The 21,610-nt window shown below is 43.6% G+C and overlaps 1 protein-coding gene across 1 annotated transcript in view; it reads right to left on the bottom strand.

The window, feature by feature from the left end:
* Positions 1–21,610, bottom strand: part of LOC124789082 (serine/threonine-protein phosphatase rdgC) — a 1,335,318-nt gene that overhangs the window by 897,016 nt on the left and 416,692 nt on the right. The window contains exon 3 of the mRNA XM_047256373.1: positions 9,575–9,702. Coding sequence (XP_047112329.1) covers positions 9,575–9,702 — 128 coding nt within the window. The remainder of the gene's footprint in view (positions 1–9,574; positions 9,703–21,610) is intronic.

Below are 21,610 nucleotides of genomic sequence, written 5' to 3'. Positions count from 1 at the left end.
TATCATAAGGACATCAAGACCTCCTGATGCACATAGGAAAGCATATTTCTGTAATACGTTCAATTTTCTACTTCAAAATCGGAAATATCGTACCAAACTATGTGTTTTCGCACATTACATGAATATGCAATCACGCCGAAATAGGCCTATTGTAAAAAAAATTTAATCGAATACAGCAACGTCTTGATCAATGTCAGATTTAGCATTGCCGAACGCAAAGGGAAACATTGTGTATTGACAATAGGCCGTAGGCAGCATATGCTCGCTACCAGTCTGCTAAATCCACCATGCGCGGTTGCCTAGCCTTCACCTGCACACGTCTTTCCTCCGGCCATTGTGTATTCATTCAAAACGGAGATCATATGTCACGATACGGTACTGTATGCAAACAGCATGCTCACACGCCGTTTGTTCCGGGCTTGACCGGGGGATACCAACCACGCTTCCGAACAGCGCGCGCACTAGGAAGCCTGGCGGTGCTGCTATCACAGAACAAATACCGTCCGCGCATCTGCTGGACGCAAACCTCCTTCCGGCTGCTGGGTACATAAGGCCAGGCACAGCCTTCAGCAGGCCGGTTGGAGTTAGTTCCAGTACCAGTACAGTGCAGTTTAGTTCCGGGTCAGGAAACGGCTACCTTCCAAGTCCATCTAACGGAACTCGCCGAGTCCAGCGAGGACGCTTCGCACTGCCGACGTTCTGTGACGCTTACTCCATGCGCCCCCCTTCCTCAGGAACGCTGCCCTACAGTCACACAAGATGAAGTTTCGCCCACATCTGGTATCACGCCAGAAAACTTTATATCTGTTAAGTCTAATGATCGGGGACGATGTTTCAGTTGTTGTTTCTGTCCACTGTGAATTTCTGCAGTTAATAAAGGGTTTTGTTATTCGATATATATTTCGTCTCTTACGCAAAACGCTGTTTTTTCATATTACCCTAACGTGTTTCAGCACCTCTGTGCCATCATCAGTAGGTTTTGTTTACTAAAAACGTGCTTTAACATTATATGGTTGTGCAGCACCATCCGCAGGGTTCGTGCACTGATAGCTTGTCATGTTTTGCAGTGACTGATACTATTTTTTTTTTTTCCGTGTGCACACCGAGTTTCGTGAAGTGAAAAGGCGTTTATACAGCCGAAACTGCACAAAGTAAATTAATATATGTATTCAGTCCCCTCAGAACGCAAAAGGAGGAGGAGCAGTCACAGCATACTATGACAAGCTACAGATGGTCCTGCAAAGCCATCTAATGTAAAATCACGTTTTCAGTAAACATAACCGACTTATGATGGGTCAGAGGTGCTGAAACATGTTTGGGTAAAAAGAAAAAAGTGTTTTCACATAAAAGGAGGAACATGTATCCAATAACTTTAACTGCAAACACGACAAAATACAAGTTCTGCAAATCCAAAATATGAAAGTGTTTCCTATTAAAGCTTAAGAATCGTCTTTTAATACAGCAGACACGTGAAAGATGGAAAACTATGACTTCGGTAAACACTACATTCTGTGGGTAAGATGTTGTTCACGTGAAGTTACATAGTTTTCTTGTCGTGCCGGCAGTTTCGGCGTTGTTTGCTATCTTGGGTGATGTGAAACTTTATAGTGTATTGCCTAAACAAAACAGTCGATCTTTCCTCAGTCGCTTCATTGCACAGCCCTTGGTGACCTTCAGAAAGGAATTGTTCCAACACCTACCACTGTCAGCAGTGTACGTTCTCCCCACTGCCCCAATTCCCACATGAACAATCGCTCCGCCACTTGCACATCTTAATCTCCAAATTAGGTTCACTTTTGGCCCGTCATGGCGAGCTGAGCGTTCACTCAGTATTACATGGTGTGGGTATGAAGACATGAAATTAAATGATAGTATAACATTTTTGGACAAGATACCCCATTATTTATAACCGTCACAAGTGTCTTTTGCTAAATACCCCAAATTCCGACAGCAACACAGTTCTGAATATTAAGATGTTGCTATCCACTATGCTACTGCTGCGTGTAACTAAGAGTGTCCCTGTCGTGAACGCATTAGCAACCATTTGTAGATTTAAAAGTTGGAAACGGGAAAAGGACAAATAATCTGTAAAATTAATAACAAAGTTAAACAAATAAAGTTCGGCTGTTTTTTTAACACACCTCGTAAACAGTGCGACCCAGCATAACATTCATCGTAAAGTTGCCGTGGTGCCACAATTAAGTGCCAAAGCAGGAAGTCGAGGACCATTTCCTTTTAGTCTTAGGGTGTTCTACCGGACAATTTGACGGTTGTTTTCGAATGTTTCCTACACACGTACTTATATTAGTAATACAGAAATAAGTACTTTGGACATACGAATGAAATATACTGATCTTTGAAGCATAGCCGTATTCTATCTTCAGAAAATATTGACGAGGTAATTATCAAATTTTTAACACATAGTGAGTTATGTAATCAAGAAGGAGTAATATCCTACAGAAAATTCTAGTACGATTATGATTTTCTAGCAGAGTAACGTGATACTTTTAAAAAAAATATTGTTTATATTTCCAGATAGAAATGTAACTGGCTGTTGAAATGGGAATCTCGATCTTTTAAACATAAATATAAAATTTAAAACTATTGGCAGCAATCTACTGGTAACAATTTGTTCCTTCGCGGAAGTTAGCCGTTATGAAAGTTTTCAATGATAAAATGGTTCCACAACTGGTTGAGTTAGTAACCTTTATTTTTGTTGTTGCAGTTTCAGCTGTTAGGCTTATGGAATTACACACAATGATATCATTACAGTTTAACTACTTACAAAGTTTGTTAACAACAATATGAAAACATAGGTTTACGTGTACAGAATCAAGTTTCGTCAAAACAAACGTTTGTGCAAATCACGCAGTGTCAAAGATAAAAAATCTAAACTGATAAATGTTACATCGTAATTGTGACAAATGACCATAGTTGGGAATCTAATCAATCGTGTACACAATTATTTTGACAAACCACGACTATTCAGAAGAATAAACAAATAACCAAATCGTTCTTTCAGCAGTCAGTTAGGGCAACGACTTGATGCCACGCTTATGCACTGATCTATACTACGACACAGATGAGAGTAAACTGGGTTGCGTTGCCGTATGCCATTCAAAGACTAACGTTAGACTAGCACCTCATAGTGACCACCGCTGCCATATTTTTAACAACGATATTACGATGAGATATAATATTGTAACATATTTGAGAAAATATACATGGATAACCTGATGTCGTAAGAGAAATTATATTTGTCATGCGCTAATGTAATTGATGACAAATTCTTGCCACTACATACACAGCAGATGACAATTACTCGTAGTACCATCCCGTATTTCTAAAACACGAATAAGTTCAGTAGAAAAATATGTGGCATCCATAAGATCATTATTAGCGAAGTCCATAATTAACAATATTGATGACACTACATAGCAGTGAATGAAATGCTCTTTTCTATATCTGGAATATCAGTACGATATAAAGAATACAATAATAGAATGCATTACGGAAACATTGTACTTATGCAGAAATTGAAAGTTCCAGTCCTATCGTTGGGTAACTTCTTTTGCCTCTGTTATATACCCCCTCACGTTCAGTTATTTCAGTACGCAAGAGACATCTACATCGATGACATGGTTGAAGACACAACAGAGGTGTAGCTTTATAATAGTTCAAACGAAGAGTAAATGCAGTTTTTCGGGAGGCAGATGTCAACCTACAACATAGTGGCTACAATTAATCTTAGAGTGCTCAGAAGTAGAATACATCATTTCAAAACGGCGCTTGTCCAGATCAAGAATTTTCGCCAGACCGGCATTTCTGACGGCCGGTAGAAAAGCAGAGACGGCAGGCGCGCCGGAAATACTGCGGTCGTGTTTGCGCATGGGAATGGTGAGATGGATAAGATGGATGTTAGCACTTTCGTTGTGCTCTATTATCTTTTTTTAAAAAAAAAACAACGTCTGTGTAGTACATATTAGGTGCATACTGTGTTACAATACCGATTTAAATTCGGTACCTTCAATACACCTTATGAAAAATTACGAGAGGACGACACAAAGCATTTTAATTTATTCAGAATATCAAAAACAACGTATGACAAATTATTATCAGTTCTGCGACCTCATTTGCAGCACGAAGACACCAACATTCGAAACCGAAATTTACTTATCAGGAAATATTTATTTTCTGTGCAAAAAGGAACACCATAATTTACAAAAAAAATGTTTTTACACCAAATTGGAAGTCAGTGAATAAAATTATCTTATTCACATTAAGGTGAAATATCACTATTCGTTTTTTCAGAAATCGAACGTCTCTGAAACATTAGATAATGTAGATGCAGGACTTGCATACGATTCCTAATACGTGTCTTCATTGGTTGCAGTTGAAACTTCAGTTATTGGCAGGAACGCACACCGAATAGTTATGATGATTACGCCGTGATGATTAGTACGATGATGTACCGCGGAAGATCGATGTTTATGTGACGCATGATTCCAGGAAACGTTGGGAGATTGCTGATTTATGGTACTGTTTTGTTGTCCTGACACAACTCTTTTAGTAAGTTTCATGACTTTTTATTTGAAATTACGATATCCTCATCAATAAGTTTTTCCAGAATTCGTCCAATACCTGTAAATAAAGACATACTTTGACACTGCTCAATAGATGCATGAATGATGCTCATCACCTGTCCAAATCATTCGTAGCTCTCCTGTTTTCTGCGCGTTATCTATACGTTGTTGACAATATTTTTCAGTCCGCATATCGGCAGGGTTTAGTTGTCACTATTATCAGGCAAATTCGAACAACGTTCTCGTCTATCTGCTATTTTTAATATAAATTGTAGCTGGTAACAAAACATCTGTTTCCGCTTCTTGTTTACTCCAGAACCGCTCCTGATCTATCCGTTTAATTTTTTACGACAATTCATCCAATTATCTCTTATATTGGCCCATTTTTATTACCATATTTGCTGAAAAGATAATGAAACATGAATAGAATCGAAATGGTGTTGTTTTCCTTATTTCAGGTACCTTGAAACAGGAAACAGTTCCACCGAACTCCATTACTGTTTCAGACTGGGAATAAAAACCATTAGCAGAATTGTACGTGAGGTCTACATGAAGATGTGGTTGTTATTGTACAGCACACATATGCCCAATCTTGAGCGTTGTGACTGGACCAATAGAGAGTGTCAGTTTTAAATTACTGCAAATTTTCCAAACTGTATAGAGGCCATTGATGGTAAACACATCATGATTATGAAACCAGAAGAAAATAGTTCAATATTTTTCAGTTACAGAAGTTACTATTCATTAGTCCCGAAGTTTTATTTTTGTGAATGTTGGTGCTTATGATAGAGACCGTGACTGAAGTTTACTGAAAAAAAATTCTTTATGGAAAGGCTGTATAGGGACACACTAAATATACGTCCTCCTAGGTTGCTCCCGAATTTTTCGGTGAATTGCCTTATGTATTCGTAGAAAACGAAACGTTTGCATTGCATAAGAATTTAATGAGTCCCTATGGTGAGGGAGAATTTATCTCAATAAGCGTACTTTTAACTATCGCTTAAGTAAAGCAAGACGAGTTGCGGAATGCCCATTCGGCATAATGGCCAATAAATGAAGGGGTTTTCGCTGACCTTTAATAGTCTCCACCGATTTTGCGACTGACGTAGTGAAACAGTGAAGTCGTCTCCTGTTTCACAGAATTTCGTCCTTAAAGAAGAAGGACTTAATACTACGTGGGCTGATACGGTTATAGATGTAGACTCTGAACTACGAGAAACCCCGCGTTCACAAGCGGTACGAGATGCTGTGTCAGCGAATACCATCAGAAATCAGTTCGCCAATTACTTTGTTTCTGAATCCTGAAAAATTCCGTGGCAGAATAAGTTCGCCTAAAGTGCGCCGATTCCAGCATAATGTGAAAAACACAGTAACTATACAGAGAACGTGTCTAAGTGTTACTAAACAGTAAATAAAATAATATGCTGTGCACTTACATCTTTACAAGCTACGGTTGTCTTATCCCAGAACACTGGTCGTTCCTCCACAAACACAGTCAATGCTTCACAATCAATACAGAGTTCAGCACTCATCGGGAAAACCGACAGCTAGCTCGTACAACGGCTCAGGCGCAACTAATGAGACTCTCAGCACCCGACGAAGTAGCAGATCGTGGACAAGCAGATATGCTACGACATGTTTTGCATTGACGTCCCGTGGGAACGCTCTCACATGCCACACTGTATCACTACAAATCCGTAGAATCCGCCGGCTCGGCACACGGCGAGAATTCTTGTCGTGCACTATGTCCCAAAAGCCTCATAAAGTGGATATGTAAACGTAAATTACACATTAGGGTAATAGAAGCCACGCTCATAAATACACACTAAATACCTAAGATCAAAAACATACTCTACGAGAATTAAATTTATGTTTGTTTCTTGATGACACAGTGCAAATCAACCAACTAAATTCAGTTTTAATAAAGTAATCAGTGTTGATCCGAAAATATGTTATTCTTGGTAGCCGGTTTCTGTCTTTGATGATCATCATCCGACCACTAAGTGTATCCTCTAGCAAGCTTCGGAAAGAGCAAGCAGACCCAAACATATGCCAGATAACATAGTCGACGAATGTGTACCTTTTTCATGTTCAAGCAGTAGAATTTATGCATCAGGAAAGACGGTCAACTCTACTCGTAAAACCTTTTGCAGACAGTATCCACATATTGCTCTGATTGTACCTGCAAAGGTATATCATTGTACGATACATAACTCAGGAGTTCGGCTCTTTAAGGAATCGATGAGTGAGTAGGAAGCAGGTCAAACATCAACGGCAGGCAATAAATCTGGTACATATAATTGAATATTTCTTTGCTCGCCTTCTATACGCTCCTCCACCTTTCACCCAATCACTATGAAACTTTGAGTTGTAGTGCTCATGTCGGCAAAGGATTTTATGGGGGTAAAAGCCACCGTTCACACACAGGGGTGGGGGTGACAGGCGTGTAACATAGAAAATTAACTCAGGAATATCTGTACCAGTCTGAATCAAAATTTGTGTGTACATAGTCATTACTTGTATAATTATTTGTCTGAACATATTGTCGATGTAAAGAGCCACAGCCACACATGTGGTTGGGGATGAGAAGACGTGTCACGTAAAAATATTAGATAACGACTGATATAAGTATTTAATCTAAATTTATCAGGCTAACTAGACCTGCTGGTGACGGTCGCGGTGACGATTCACCCCTATCGTTGCAGGAAAGGGGGAGGGGAGACGGAAAGACTGTGACACATGAGGACATCTCTGTAATGCCTGAAGTAATTTATAGCAGAATTAGCACATGTATCACTTGGTGTCTAGAGAACTTTACTGTGACAGTAAGACACCCCTAGGACCCGTACGGCTGAGCCCTTGTGGTGAAAATGCGTGACATGAAGGCATAACTCAGGAACACCAGTGCTGGGACGTTTCCTTTGAAAGAGCACGGCCGACTTCCTTGACCATCCTTCCCTAATTCTATGGGAACGATGACCTCGCTGTTTGGTCCCCTCCCCCAATCAACCAACCAACAAACGCCAGGAGTAACTTCGACCAAATTGTATATATACGTGACTCATTATTTGTGTAACAAAACTGTGTAAGATACCCCTGCTACCACTAGTTCCGGGGATGTCGAAGAAAAGGGTTGTAGTGTAGAAACATCCGAAAATGGCATGTTAATTTTTTCCCTCTAATTAGTTTACTTCGAATACGTGAAAAGTATAAAGCACAATCTGTCTCTCATTTGCGTTATTAAATGCGTGTTTCGGCGCCAAAGATCATGCCACACAACTCAATATCACAGATACATTTAACGTCCTCGCAACAGACACATGGTATAAGACGATGTAACATCAGACATTTTCCAGCATCAGGACTTTTTCTTGAAACGACAATCACTTACTGGCAGGATTAAGTTTCCTCAGAATTCAGATAGGAACGGTATGACGAAATTCGCTAGAGACTCAGATTAAATAAGTGTGACACATATTAAATGCGTGTGAAATTTATTTGTGTATTACATGTGGTGTACACACTGAAACGCCGAAGAAACTGGTATAGGTACGCGTATTCGAACACATACATGCAAACAGGCAGAATACGGCGCTGATGACGGCAACGTCTATATAAGAAAACAACTGACTAGCACAGTTCTTTGATCGGTTACTGCTGCTAAAATGACACGTTATCAAGATTTAAGTGAGTTTCAATGTGGTGTTACAGTCGGCTCACGGGCAATGGGACAAAGCATCTCCGAGGTAGGAATGAAATGAAGATTTTCCCGTACGACCATTTCACGAGTGTACCGCGAATATCAGGTATCCGATAAAACATCAAGTCTCCGACATCGCTGCGGCTGGAAAAAGATCCTGCAAGATCAGGGCCAACAACGACTGAAGAGAATCGTTCAACGCGACAGAAGTTCAACCCTTCCGAAAATTGCTACAGATTTCAGTGCTGGGCCATCAACAAGTTTCAGTGTGTGAACCATTCAACGAATCATCATCGATATGGAACTTCGGAACCAAAGGCCCACTCGTGTACCCTTGATGACTACACGACATAAAGCTTTACACTCCGGCTGCGTCCGTCAACACCGACATTGTACTGTTGATGACTGTAAACATGTTCCCTGGTCGGACGAGTCTCGTTTCAATATTATCGAGTGGATGAACGAGTACAGGTATGGAGACAACCTCATGAATCCATGGACCCCGCATGTCAGTAGGTGACTGCTGAATCTGGAGGCGGCTCTGTAATGGTGTAGGGCGTGTGCAGTTGGAGTGATATGGGACCCCTGATACTTCTAGATACCACTCTTACAAGTGAGATGTACGTAAGCATCCTGTCTAATCACATGAATAATTCATGTCCATTAGGTATTCCGACGGACTTAGGCAATTCCAGCAGGACAATGCGTCACAGAACACGACCAGAATTGCTACAGAGTGGCTCCAGGAACACTTCTCTGAGTTTAAACACTTTCGCTGACCACCAAACTCCCCTGACATGAACATTATTGAGCATATCTGGCCTGCCTTGCAACGTGTTGTTCAGAAGAGATCTCAACCCTCTCGTACTCTTACGGATTTATGGACGGATTTGCACAGTTCATGGGAGTCAGTTCCGTCCAGCACCACTTCAGCTATTAGTCGAGTCCATGCCAGTTCGTGCTGGGACATTTCTGCATGCTCGCGACGGCCCTATACGATATTAGGCAGGGGTGCCTGTTTCTTTGGCTCTTCAGTGTGTATCTTCTTTGTATATAGTGTACCTACTTACAAAGAAAAAGATGAACTGCAGCTGATGCCGGCCACAGTAAAAAAATTAAAAAATGCTGTTAAAATGAGTGAGCCAGACGATGTTCCTGTGTCAGATAAAATGTTTTTCGACTGATCTCGATACTAAACCCACTACCGCAAACCTCAGTAGAGCAGGCGGCTGGTGATTATACACGAGAGGTCGGCAGCCGCTCAGTTAGTGGGTAGTACGCTCTCACTCACCTTGACCTGGTCCTGCTCACCAGCGTACTCGATGCTCTGAAAGATGGTCCACGTATAGCGGCGGCGGACCTCCATGCGTGCCAGGTAGCGGCGGTACCAGCGCTGGATCAGGATCGCCGCCTTCATAGCTGCAACAGGGGAAAGAATCCCCGTGCAATAAACAAAATTATGCGCCAACACCCTTACACACACGCGCGCACACACACACACACACACACACACACACACACACACACACGCACTCACACACACACACACACACACACACACACACACACAAAACAGTAACACAGAAACCACACCTACTGGCGAGGTGCCCCACAGAACCATACAGGACTCTACCCCACACTCCACAAGTCCTTTAATACTGAATCAAGACGAGCTTTTGTTATATGCAGTTTACATACAATATTTGTTAGGCTCTCTTCTTTATTACACCACTGATTTAAGACATTTTCGAGTGTTCACCCAGATCAGGGTGCCCTAGACGTATAACATTATAGATTAGTTTAGCAGCGATCGAACATGGACGGCCGCTGTGGCCGAGCGGTTCTAGGCACTTCAGTCCAGAACCGCACTGCTGCTACGGTCGCAGGTTCGAATCCTGCCTCGGGCATGGATGTGTGTGATGTCCTTAGGTTAGTTAGGTTTAAGTAGTTCTAAGTCTAGGAGACTGATGTCCTCAGATGTTACGTCCCACAGTGTTTAGAGCCATTTGAACCATTTTTCGATCGGACATGGATATGGTATGGTTAAGAGAGAGGCACGCTCCATTGTTAAGAGAATTTGACCACGTTTCCCAATAATAAGACGTGTCTCTTTACTTTGTGGATATTAATGTTCCTCAAATGTAAGTTGAGAGACATTGATTTTAAAGTTTAATAGTGCAGATCATTACACTTCCTAACATCTAAATCCAACTATGCGCGTTTTAACACTCAAATACATTCCACTTTCACTCTGAAGTTTGTAATTTCATCATTGCTTTTTCAAATCAATCTTTCAGGTACTAACGGTCCACCGTAGCCTTTTATAACTGTTCGGATAGTAATACGTTCCGCCATTGGCAGCAGCTGACTAACATAGACGATACTGATTTGACATATAATTACGCGCACCTTCCACGAATGAACGGTATGATTGCTTGAGGAGCATGCTGAGAAAAATAATATTTCCAATTTCTGCCATCAATGGAAAATATGACGCTGTTAGCAGTCAGAATCTGACATGTTTCCCGTTTTATTATGAGTTGATTTCCTTTGAGGTTATTGTTGGTGTAAAGGGTTTAGAAGGCTAAAGTTTCCTGTACGAAACGCGATGGCTGTTGAGAAGAAAGACAGTGCATTGCAGAAATAGCTGTGAAGAGGACTCATATCAACAAATGGACTAACGAATATGATCAAGAAATTTGAAGAAACAGACGAATTAGATGGTGCAGTAGGGAGAGGGAGAAGGCCTGTTCCCATGACACATGTTGATGAAGTTGCTGTATCTATAGGCAACCGTGCAGCACACGCCTCACATGCTGCAGCCAGTGCTCGAATTGTGTCACGAAAATTGTCTTTCCTCTGGTCAGCAGTTTATAACGTTTTGCGGCGCATTTTGCATTAGCGTATCTACAAGGTTCAGAATGTGCAACAAATAGCCGGCCGTTGGGGACGAGCGGTTCTAGGCGCTTCAGTCTGGAACCGCGCGACCGCTACGGTCGAGGGTTCGAATCCTGCCTCGGGCATGGATGTGTGTGATGTCCTTAGGTTAGTTAGGTTTAAGTAGTTCTAAGTCTGGGGTACTGACGACCTCAGATGTTAAGTCCCATAGTGCTCAGAGCCATTTGAACCATTTTTTTGCAACAAATAAAGCACCAAGTAGTCTAAAAGGTTGTGAGCTTGCCCTTCGTCTTTTTCAGGCATGGAAATAGATTAAATTGGCAAGGGAATATTCTTTAGACGGACGAGGCACAGTATACTCTGTACGGTGCCTTGAATGGACAAAACTATCGCATACGGGATAGCACTCCGCATATGTTGTGGTTCAAATGGCTCTAAGCACTATGCGACTTAACTTCTGAGGTCATCAGTCGCCTAGAACTTAGAACTAATTAAACTTAACTAACCTAAGGACATCACACACATCCATGCCCGAGGCAGGATTCCAACCTGTGACCGTAGCGGTCACGCGGTTCCAGACTGAAGCGCCTAGAACCGCAAGGCCACAGCGGCCGGCATATGTTGTGCAGGATCATCCACTCGATTTGTATGTCCGTGTCGAGTAGTTTCACTAGCTCCTTCGTTCTCGGTTCGTTTTTCATCTAGGAAGTGACACCTGGCAGGGTTGTTAGTCGTACAACGACATTTGCTCCTTATAAGGACTTCCTTGTGACCTCAGCTTTGCAAGAATGAAACTGTTTGCACTCTGCTACTTCCATGCAAGATGGGGAGGCACCACATTTCGCTTGCCAGCTGAAAGGTTTGCTTGGGCAAACTGCCAGTAACGACCGAATCATCTCTAGGCAATATCACGATATGTGGCTTTCCAGATCGCCCGAAGTATATCCATGTGACTTCTGGTTGTGAGGATATATGAAAGATTTGGTCTATCAGTGGCGTATCCGGACACTTCCTGATATGAAGGATAGCATACAACGCTGTATCCGTCTGATTACACCAGATTTACTGTTAGTAAATGTTCTGGCGTAACCACAAGCGCCGGAACGCGGATGAAGAACGGAATAGCGGAGACGGCGGTGAGGAAACGTCAGCCAATAGCCCGCTGGTAAGGACCGCGTCGCGCCAGGAGCGACATCTGCAAGAAGTGAATATAAGCGCCGCTCCTGCCAGCCCCGGCCGCTCAGATCGGCTCAGTATACGGACGTTAGTGGACAGACTTGTTGAACCTTGTGTATAGCCAAGAATGTTACTGTTTACATGTCCCTCATCGCTAGTGAATACTCCTTGTAAATCTCCACGCTAAAAATTGTCAATTTGCGTTATAGAAATAAAACTACTAACGTTACTTGCTTGAATTGTTGTACAGCAATCTGAAAATGTAGCAACACTTAGGCACGCTATACGAGACGAGTGGGCAAGACCCAACAGTAAATGTCTACCGTACCATGTTATGGATGCAGCAAGTTGCTGAGTCAGGTGACCATTTTCAGACCACGTTTAACTTGTGACGACATATCAATAAAGGTGCCAGAACCCCCATTATGGTGTGTTTGAGCGTTATTCCCCTTTTTCTGCGCCCACGCCACATTCAGACTGCTTACAGCACTATATTGTCCCCTGGTGGCAGAAAGTAGAACTATTACTTTTTTCAGCATGCATTGTGAGCACACTAATTACTTACGATGTCTCAGCGTCTTGGATACATACAACGCGCACTGCGTCGTAAGTTTAATTATAATTAATATTATTATATATAATTATAATAATATAATAATATTATATATAATTATAATTAATTATAATCTTCTGATACTTCGGAGCTCTACAGGCTCAATCATCGTCCACAACTGCAGCTTTCAAGTATCTCATTTACATTATATTTTCGACCTCTTTCTGATATTTTGTCATGACTTCAGTTTCCTCGTATACACACCTGATTTCGTCAAGTTCAGTGTCTAACGTGGTCGTGCTATAAGTCCAATTTAGATTGATACGGTGTTCGTCACCCTTCTAAGAACCAAAACTTTCACACTGCTCTTACTTTGTGTCTATCTTCCTACAAACGTAATCTTTATTTAAATTTTATTACACTGGTATTGCTATCTGTTGCGGAACTGTTAAGTAATTAGGCAGATGTATTTTACAACTATAAACAGTCCCTGGCAGCATACGCCGTAATTTCTAGCAAATTCAGCGATTAATGATCGTAGACAGTGATTCACTGCAACTGTCGACAATGAATTACTAAATGACATAGATAACGTGCAATAACACGTGGCCAAATGGTAAGGCATGAAAGGTAGGCAATTAAATAACTTTCAGTGGTAGTGAGCGAACTCTTTTCCAAGTTTAATGTAGTGTTTTTGAATACAGCTACGTCACAATTAAGCTTGAAATGCATTATTATTCATTTAATAGAACATTACATATAACTCACGTGTAACATGGTTGACGTCCAACGAAACAATAGGATACAAGAAAACAGACATTAAACCTTTTATCTACCCAAACGGACAATGACATACATTCTTCATTATGAGCTACAAAATCATTGTTCTTAAACCTCTTTGAATCTTCTGTTGTCTCTGCTGTTACATTTCGTCATAGCACGGCGATGGAAAGCAACTATATGTTGTTACGATATTCGAGAGATTCAATAAATAAGTTACAAATGAAGTTTCATCACAACGCACAGAAAGCTCTACAGAGGATGAATGCTTCTTGCAGATACTGGCAGATGACCAGCTATATAGACGAAAATACTGTCTACATACATAAATGCAACGTACTGTGCATAAATAGACTAAAAGACGTATGATTACACGACTGTAGAACAATCACTGGAAGCAGTCATACCGATAAAACATCTGTTGCTAACTGTACGAAGAGGTTTAAAGTGGCATGACCACATAAAATCAATTGCACGTAGAGTAGATGGGAGACCGAAATTTATTGGAAGAGTCCACAGGATTCAGGAAGCTTACAAAACAATCGTTATACCAATACATTAAGGTTGCTCGCCAGAGTGGGTTCCGTAAAAGATAAGAGAGACGTAGTAAAGAGAGAAGATACAAATAACAATAGGGCGTTTCGCAACAGGATCATTACTGTTTGTAGATATATGCGGTCTTCCCACAATCAGCTTCAAACTTGTTCAAACTTAGTACTTCTGAAACAACATCCAGTGGCAGGTGCAATAAAGCCACAGCAGGGCATCAACTGCCGACTTTAAGCAGTTGAATTACAATTATGATGTATGCATAGGTACCTCTGGATATGATTCATTGGTTCATTTAATTCTCTTATTTGAGAAGTCTCTCTATATTTGCGATAAGAGTCCTCCTTTTGCAGGTTCTGAAAGAGAGTCTTCGAATCTGCACACTAATTTGCACACATAGATGGAAGATGAAGGAATAAACCTTTATGCAGAGTATCAACTGCTTGTAGACTGACTGTACCACGAGTCATCATGAATCTGCGCCGTGATCTCGCATAGCAGCCACGGGGAGTCAACGCAACCTGTGGGTTCGGCTACCCGCGACACAGAGTCTGCGTGGCACCGCAGAAAGCTCGCCACTTGGCGAAACTCGATGCGGTCGCTGCTCCGCCGCAATCAATCTCCCGCCCAGACGGAGTCGCTGGAGGCTTCGGTTTCCAGAGGCTCCCCGATGCCGAAGCAGACAGAACCATCAGACACCTGAATCTGGGCCCACGTTCCTATTGTTCTGCAGCCCTGGCGATACCGGCTGCACAGGGCACCAGTCTTTCGAGTCCTAGTTTTGGTTAAATTTGTTATGAATGTGACATACAAACGTCCAGTACAACAAGAATGTTCACACTACGTGGTTTAAAACATAATTAGTGCGTCCACATTCTGCAGGACTACATTACTAAATCAAACTCAGAAATAATCCTTAAAATGTGCTGCTCCGTAATTACCAATATTTACTTTCCCCAGCCATTTTGGTTCGCACCTTGCAACTATGAACAACATTTCTGAACGAAACACCGTTGTTCATAAGGAAGCCGCCAGATGTCAAATTACAAAGGCCAAAATGTTTCGGCAAGCGATCACTTTGCCTTCATCAGATGTGCTGATGAACAAACCGCCTGGATTCCGACGCAGCGCGTTAATCTCTTTCCTCCTTCCTCCAGTTTTCTGTTCTAATCTACGTCCGCTCTCAACATCTCCACCCCCTCTTCTTTTGCCGACACATTGCTCCATCCTTGGTTCATGCCCAGATACGCGTGCTGTCGGCACCTCTGCGGTTCCTCCGCCTGTCGCCGAAGACAGTCTGTTGTGGCGTATTTCCTTTCTCTTCTTAACCGGACCTTACTAGGGATGTAGCCGCTATCACGACTGATCAACATTCCCCTTACTCTTTCGTCGATGGATTCATTAATGACACAGACCCAGAAGTTAAACGTCAGTGTCAGAACCTTAAGTTGGTGATACTTAATTCCGTGTAATTCAGATAGGCAATGTTCTGCGCCTGTTCAATTGTTAGGCCGCTGCCATCCGATGTGGCGCTGGTGTTCTCGGAAACGATATTAGACAGTACGAACCGTCAGACCTGTATAGCTCAGAGTGGGAGCAGTTGGCGAGAAGATGCTGGATGTAGTCGATGGATAGAACGGGATATTTGAGGGAGCGGGGAAAGAGATAAAAGCGCCCCTACAGCCTACAAGCGGTCAGCTCATCAACACACCTGATGATGGTAATGTGATCGCTTGCTGAAACATTGTGCCCGTTGGAAACACTGACCTCTGGTCATTCGCCAGTGAACTATTTCGTCATGAAGTTAACCGGGGAAAGCGGAAAAATTACAAGTTTTCTTAAGTCGTCACGGAAGAACGCGACATGCATTTCCACAACCAGTCCCTCATAGTTCTCTCAACTCCTTCATCAGATGCGTAGTGATGTCATCTCAGATCTTTCTTTATTATCTACTATAGATGGAAGTTAGAGGGTGCCAAATATGGCCTGTATATAGTATGCCGTTCGATAATGAACTTGTTTCTGAAGTTCTGTTGTGGCGGCATGTGAAGTGAGTGATTTGACATTTATATGCTTCCGGAAGCATATAGTCGTATGAAAGTTCACAGTATTATAATGTAACATTCTGGACTAGTAGTGGTTCCACGTTCATGGAAATCAACATGGATAACACGAGATGGGTCCCAAAAAAATGATGCAATGGTTTTTCAAGTTCAGGACTATTTCTTTAATTTCTTTCATTAGGGGCGAGTTTTTGTGTCAATATTCGAAAGACTGACGTATCTTGTCCGTTTATTCTCCGATTCGTTGTGTCGTAAATAGGCTTTACAAAAAATCGGCACTTTTATTTTCGCAACGAGTTCCTGCCAAATCTGAAGTCTGCGTACATTCAGATGTCAGCTCCAGCACCCATGGCACGCAGATCTTCCGGCAGTGATACAAAGAAACAATGTGACTTACATGTTCTTGTCTAGTTCTGATTACGCTTTAAATTCTCACAGAATAATACGACGATTATATTTAAGCCGACTGTACACATTTTTCACGTAAAACTCAGTGATTGCTGTCACAGAAAGAAAGATACGCTTCGCCACCTTTAAAGTGACTGGGTCCACGACGCACGGTGCTCACATCTCAACAACAGAATCTACACAAACGGCTTGCACTGTCTGATGAATTTTCTTTAGGGTAAGGTTTTTATAGTCAAGAATTAAACTACAGTACATTTCTTATATCGCATTGGCCGACCTTCTACGCAAGGCGTTATTCCTTACTCTGTAACAGTACAACGGTTCACTGCTAAAACTTCATGCCAACAGGAGATCTATAGGAGAGACTGCCGTCTGCTAAACAGTGCGGTACCAACCCCTTAGCAGTGGTGGCATTTGTAGAGGATTAATTGAGAGTGCTCTTGACGCTTTTTAAAGTAGCTAACGAAGTGTTAAGGATGTGCTCAGTCAAACGTTCAATGATCGCAGAAATCCTGCACCAGTTTCTGCCGCAAGTTAGAAAAAAAGTTATGCAGAGTTACGAAACTTGAGGTTTAAGATTTCATTCAACCCTCCTATTTCTGAAACTGTCTAATTCAGTGTACTGTCACAATATGACTTTGGATCCACCTTCATTAAAACACTTCTTTTATTTTCGTGATATTAGTGTCATCAATATTTCGCAATTGCGCCGTGGCGGGTCGGACACCAGTAGTATCTCTGACATGAGTACGATCGATTTTCTAGTACAGAGGTTTGTCTTGGGGCTTGAGCCGGCTCGGGATATAAGCGAGTGCCGACCGCGAGTAAGAAAAACAACACTTTGAGAACGGAAGGCGGCGGTGCGCGAGTCGGCGATTGCCTGGCGGGCAGAAGCGAAGACGGCGGGCCTAAGGCAGGGCGGCGGTTATCACGTGGTTCTACAGGAGGCGGCGGGAGTTGGCCGACGCTGCGCATTGTCCGGCAACCTCGTGAGCTGTGGACTTGCCCGCTTCCTTGGAGGGACACGCTGTTAAGGTCTTGTGAAGTGATGGTTTGACATCTTCGCAAAATCTCCCCAGCATCAAGACACCCAGTTAAGTACTCTAATTACTAAGAGCGTTTAGGTAACTGTGACTGTGATCGCTCTTGATACAGTAAGACGTTGCCGGACGCGTGATGTTATGTGTGTTAGATTTCATTTGATACCTCTTACTAAGCGTGTGCTCTGCTTCCGCATAATATTGAAGTATTTGCAGAATATCAGTTAATTAGCAAGTTTTTAATTTGCTTACGATATTGGTTAATCCATGTTAATATGTCCTCTGCGGGCAGTCTGAGTTTTCATTTCTAAAGGTTACCGTGGTGAACTTAGCAGGCCCACTTAAGGTGGCCAATATGTGTGTCATTAAGTTCTAGTGAGTGTCGGTTCTCGTGAGCCATTTAATTTCCCACTCTTAGCGTTTATCAGGTACTGTTTCAGTTTAAGAAAGGACTTGGACTGATTTGGAAATAACTAGGATTAGGACGAAAGCTTGAACAAGACGAGGACTGGGACCTCAGACTTGGAGATAAATGGTACTACTACTACTACTACTACTACTACTATTAACGTGGTGCTAGTATTGCTACATCTCACTAAAAGGTTCAGGAGTAATCAGAACTATGGTAGTAAAATAGAGATCAACTTGTTCTCCCTGCTCAGTTTTCAGACGTCATCACGTGGCACCACAAAACGGCTGTGGGTAAATCGGCCTCATGAGCAATCAAGACTGTGTAAACAGGAAAAACGAGATACTGTCTACTGACGTGAAAACGTTAAGGAGATGTGATAGTAACAACGGGAAACTTGAGTTACTCCCAGCATGTCTAAAGTTGAATAAAGGGAATGCAGTTAGGTTGTTGTTGTGGTCTTCAGTCCTGAGAATGGGTTGATGCAGCTCTGCATGCTACTCTGTCCTGTGCAAGCTTCTTCATCTCCCAGTACCTACTGCAGCCTACATCCTTCTTAATCTGCTTAGTGTATTCATCTCTTGGTCTCCCTCTACGATTTTTACCCTCCACGCTGCCCTCCAACACTAAATTGGTGATCCCTCGATGTCTCAGAACATGTCCTACCAACCGATCCATCATCAGTTATTTTGCTCCCCAAATAGCAAAACTCCTTTATCACTTTAAGTTTCTCATTTCCTAATCTAATTACCTCAGCATCACCCGACTTTATTCGACTACATTTCATTATCCTCGTTTTGCTTTTGTTAATGTTCATCTTATATCCTCCTTTCAAGACACTGTCCATTCCGTTCAACCGCTCTTCCAAGTCCTTTGCTGTCTCTGACAGAATTACAATGTCATCGGCGAACCTCAACGTTTTTATTTCTTCTCCATGGATTTTAATACCTACTCCGAACTTTTCTTTTGTTTCCTTTACTTCTTGCTCGTGCACAATTTATATTAATGACTTAGTGTACCCACTGAGCTGACAGAAGTCATGGGTTAGCTCCTAATATCGTGTCTGGCCTCCTTTTGCCCGGCGCAGTGCAACAACTCGTTCTAGTACCTTCCGCCGCGGAAGTCGAACACGCGCCAGAACAAACAGACGTGGTCAGCCCATAGAGGGCTCCGCCTCCCCGGCGGCTATTCCACGCAGCGGCTCTCGCGCAGCGAGGGCGCCACCGCTACGCCACGTGCAGACAGCGGCCAATAGCCGCTCCCTCCGGTTTCGTATATAGGGACCCGCTCTGCTCTAGTCCAGTCAGTCTAGTACTCGCTCTGGATTTCGTTTCTATCTCGGCGGTACTGCGTTCTAGTCGTTGCTCGTTGTTGACATTTGCCTGGCTCTGGTTCCGAGTGGATTTCCCCCCAGGGGGTCCACAACTCTTTCGTGGATACGTGCGTGGCGAGCACGGGGCCCCGAGCCATTGCAGTCTTCTTTCTCTCCCGGGCTGCATTTCCTTTCCCTTCCCCTCCTTTCCCCTCCATGCTCCTCTCCCCTCGCCCTTGGTGTCCTTGCTTATGTTGACCCCCGCTATCCTCCTGGTTCTGTTGGTTTTACACTCCGGCTTTGTTGCGTAATCATCTCCTCCTTTTGGCATTCCTTGGTCCCCCTCTGGGGTTTGACCTCCATTACAAAATTTATCCTCCGTAGTGTGAGCCATTTGGGGAAGAGCACCTTACCTAGTGTCTCCGACGTGCGCCCTCCTAGTACATTCCACCTTTTCTTTCACGTCGTTGTCTGATGCTAGGGTGCATAGCCAGCACGGTAGCCAGCCCGTGTGGTGGGGTCGCTATGTACCCTTTTTGTTGAGCCCCCTGAACACACAGGGATCACACTTCTGATACCTGAGCTGTGACGACCTCATGCATGCCTTGGAGTGGTTGCTCATCATCCTGGAGCATCGGAACTCCCGACAATGGACGCCGTGCCAGACGGCACTTGCTGTGGCTGGGTGGCGCCCGTGAGGAGAGCCCCTGATCAGAGTGGGTGGTATCAGGGCGGACGCTATGCAAATGAGACGCATACGGGTCCAAAACTCTGGCCATTCTTCTGCGGCCGTCTCTCTGTGTGGAACTGATTCCTCAAGTGCTGCTTCTCTTGCCCCTTCGGCCTTCCCTTCCATGGCTACCCCCTGGGAAGAGGGTCAGGCCTGTCGTCTAGGGGCAAAACCTTTCCCCCGTTATCTAGTTTGCACCAGGACTGATGGAGATACTTTCACCAGTGTCAAACCTTTATTCTTTGTGGAACACATTGAAGACAAGTTTGGCGAAGTGGACTCCCTGAGCAAGATGCGGTCGGGTTCGTTGCTGATAAAAACTGCTTCAGCTGCCCAATCTGCGGCCCTTCGTGCCTGTACCCATCTTGGCACAATTACTGTGTCCATTACCCTCACCAGTCTCTAAATATGGTACAAGATGTGATTTTTCACAGGGACCTCATCCTTCAGTCTGATGAGGAACTTCGGGACAATCTCGGACGGCGGGGTGTTCACTTTGTTCGGCGTGTTCAGAAGGGTCCTAAACATTATCGTATTGATACTGGTGCCTTTATCCTGGCCTTTGAAGGAGATACCCTTCCTGAGAAAGTTAAGAGTATGGTCTATCGCTGTGATGTGAATCCGTACATCCCACCTCCTATGAGGTGTTTTAAGTGCTTGCGTTTTGGCCACATGTCTTCTCGCTGTTCCCAGGACCCTCTCTGTGGTGACTGTGGACGTCCACTCCATGAGGGGAGTTCCTGTGTTCCCCCTCCTGTATGTGTAATTTGTCATGGTAGTCATTCTCCACGTTCACCAGATTGCCCAGTATATAAGAAAGAAAAAAAGATACAGAAGTCCCTCGATCGTTTAACCTACACAGAGGCCCGTAAGAAATATGCACGACTGCACCCTGCGTCCATGACATCTAGTTACGCCTTGGTTACATCTTCACCCCTTCCTCCCCCTTCCTTACCCCCATTCCGGACCCCTCTCCTCCCCCCCTCCCCTGCGGCTCCCACACCTTCTCCTATGGGCGCTGCTCCCCCTCCCCAGCCGGAGAAGTGTCCCACTCCTTCGGCGTCTGCCGGTCAAGGGAGCCTCTCCCGGGATGCCCCTTCCGGCACCTTCCAGGTCAAAGGTCTGCTGCCGCGCGGCGACCGCGAGAGCCGCGGTCTGTCGGCCCCCAGGTCGCCCGGTCTCTTTCTGTTCCTGATCTTGCTGCAGCTGGCTCCTTTATGCCACACAGCCCTCCTCGATCTCAGCCTGAAAAGAAGAAGAAACATAAGTCCCGGGACAAAGAGCCTCTGGTGTCACCGGAGGTCCCTTCCCCGACTTCACAACCGGATTCTGACCTGTCGTTCATGGATGTCGCCCCCTCCTTGTCGGTGACGGGTGGGGACCCGGCGGTATGACTGGATTTAGCGTAT

The sequence above is a fragment of the Schistocerca piceifrons genome, chromosome 3, assembly GCF_021461385.2.
Source record: "Schistocerca piceifrons isolate TAMUIC-IGC-003096 chromosome 3, iqSchPice1.1, whole genome shotgun sequence".
In the NCBI taxonomy this organism is placed as follows: Eukaryota; Metazoa; Arthropoda; class Insecta; order Orthoptera; family Acrididae; genus Schistocerca; species Schistocerca piceifrons.
This window is presented reverse-complemented; position numbering and strand designations above follow the sequence as displayed.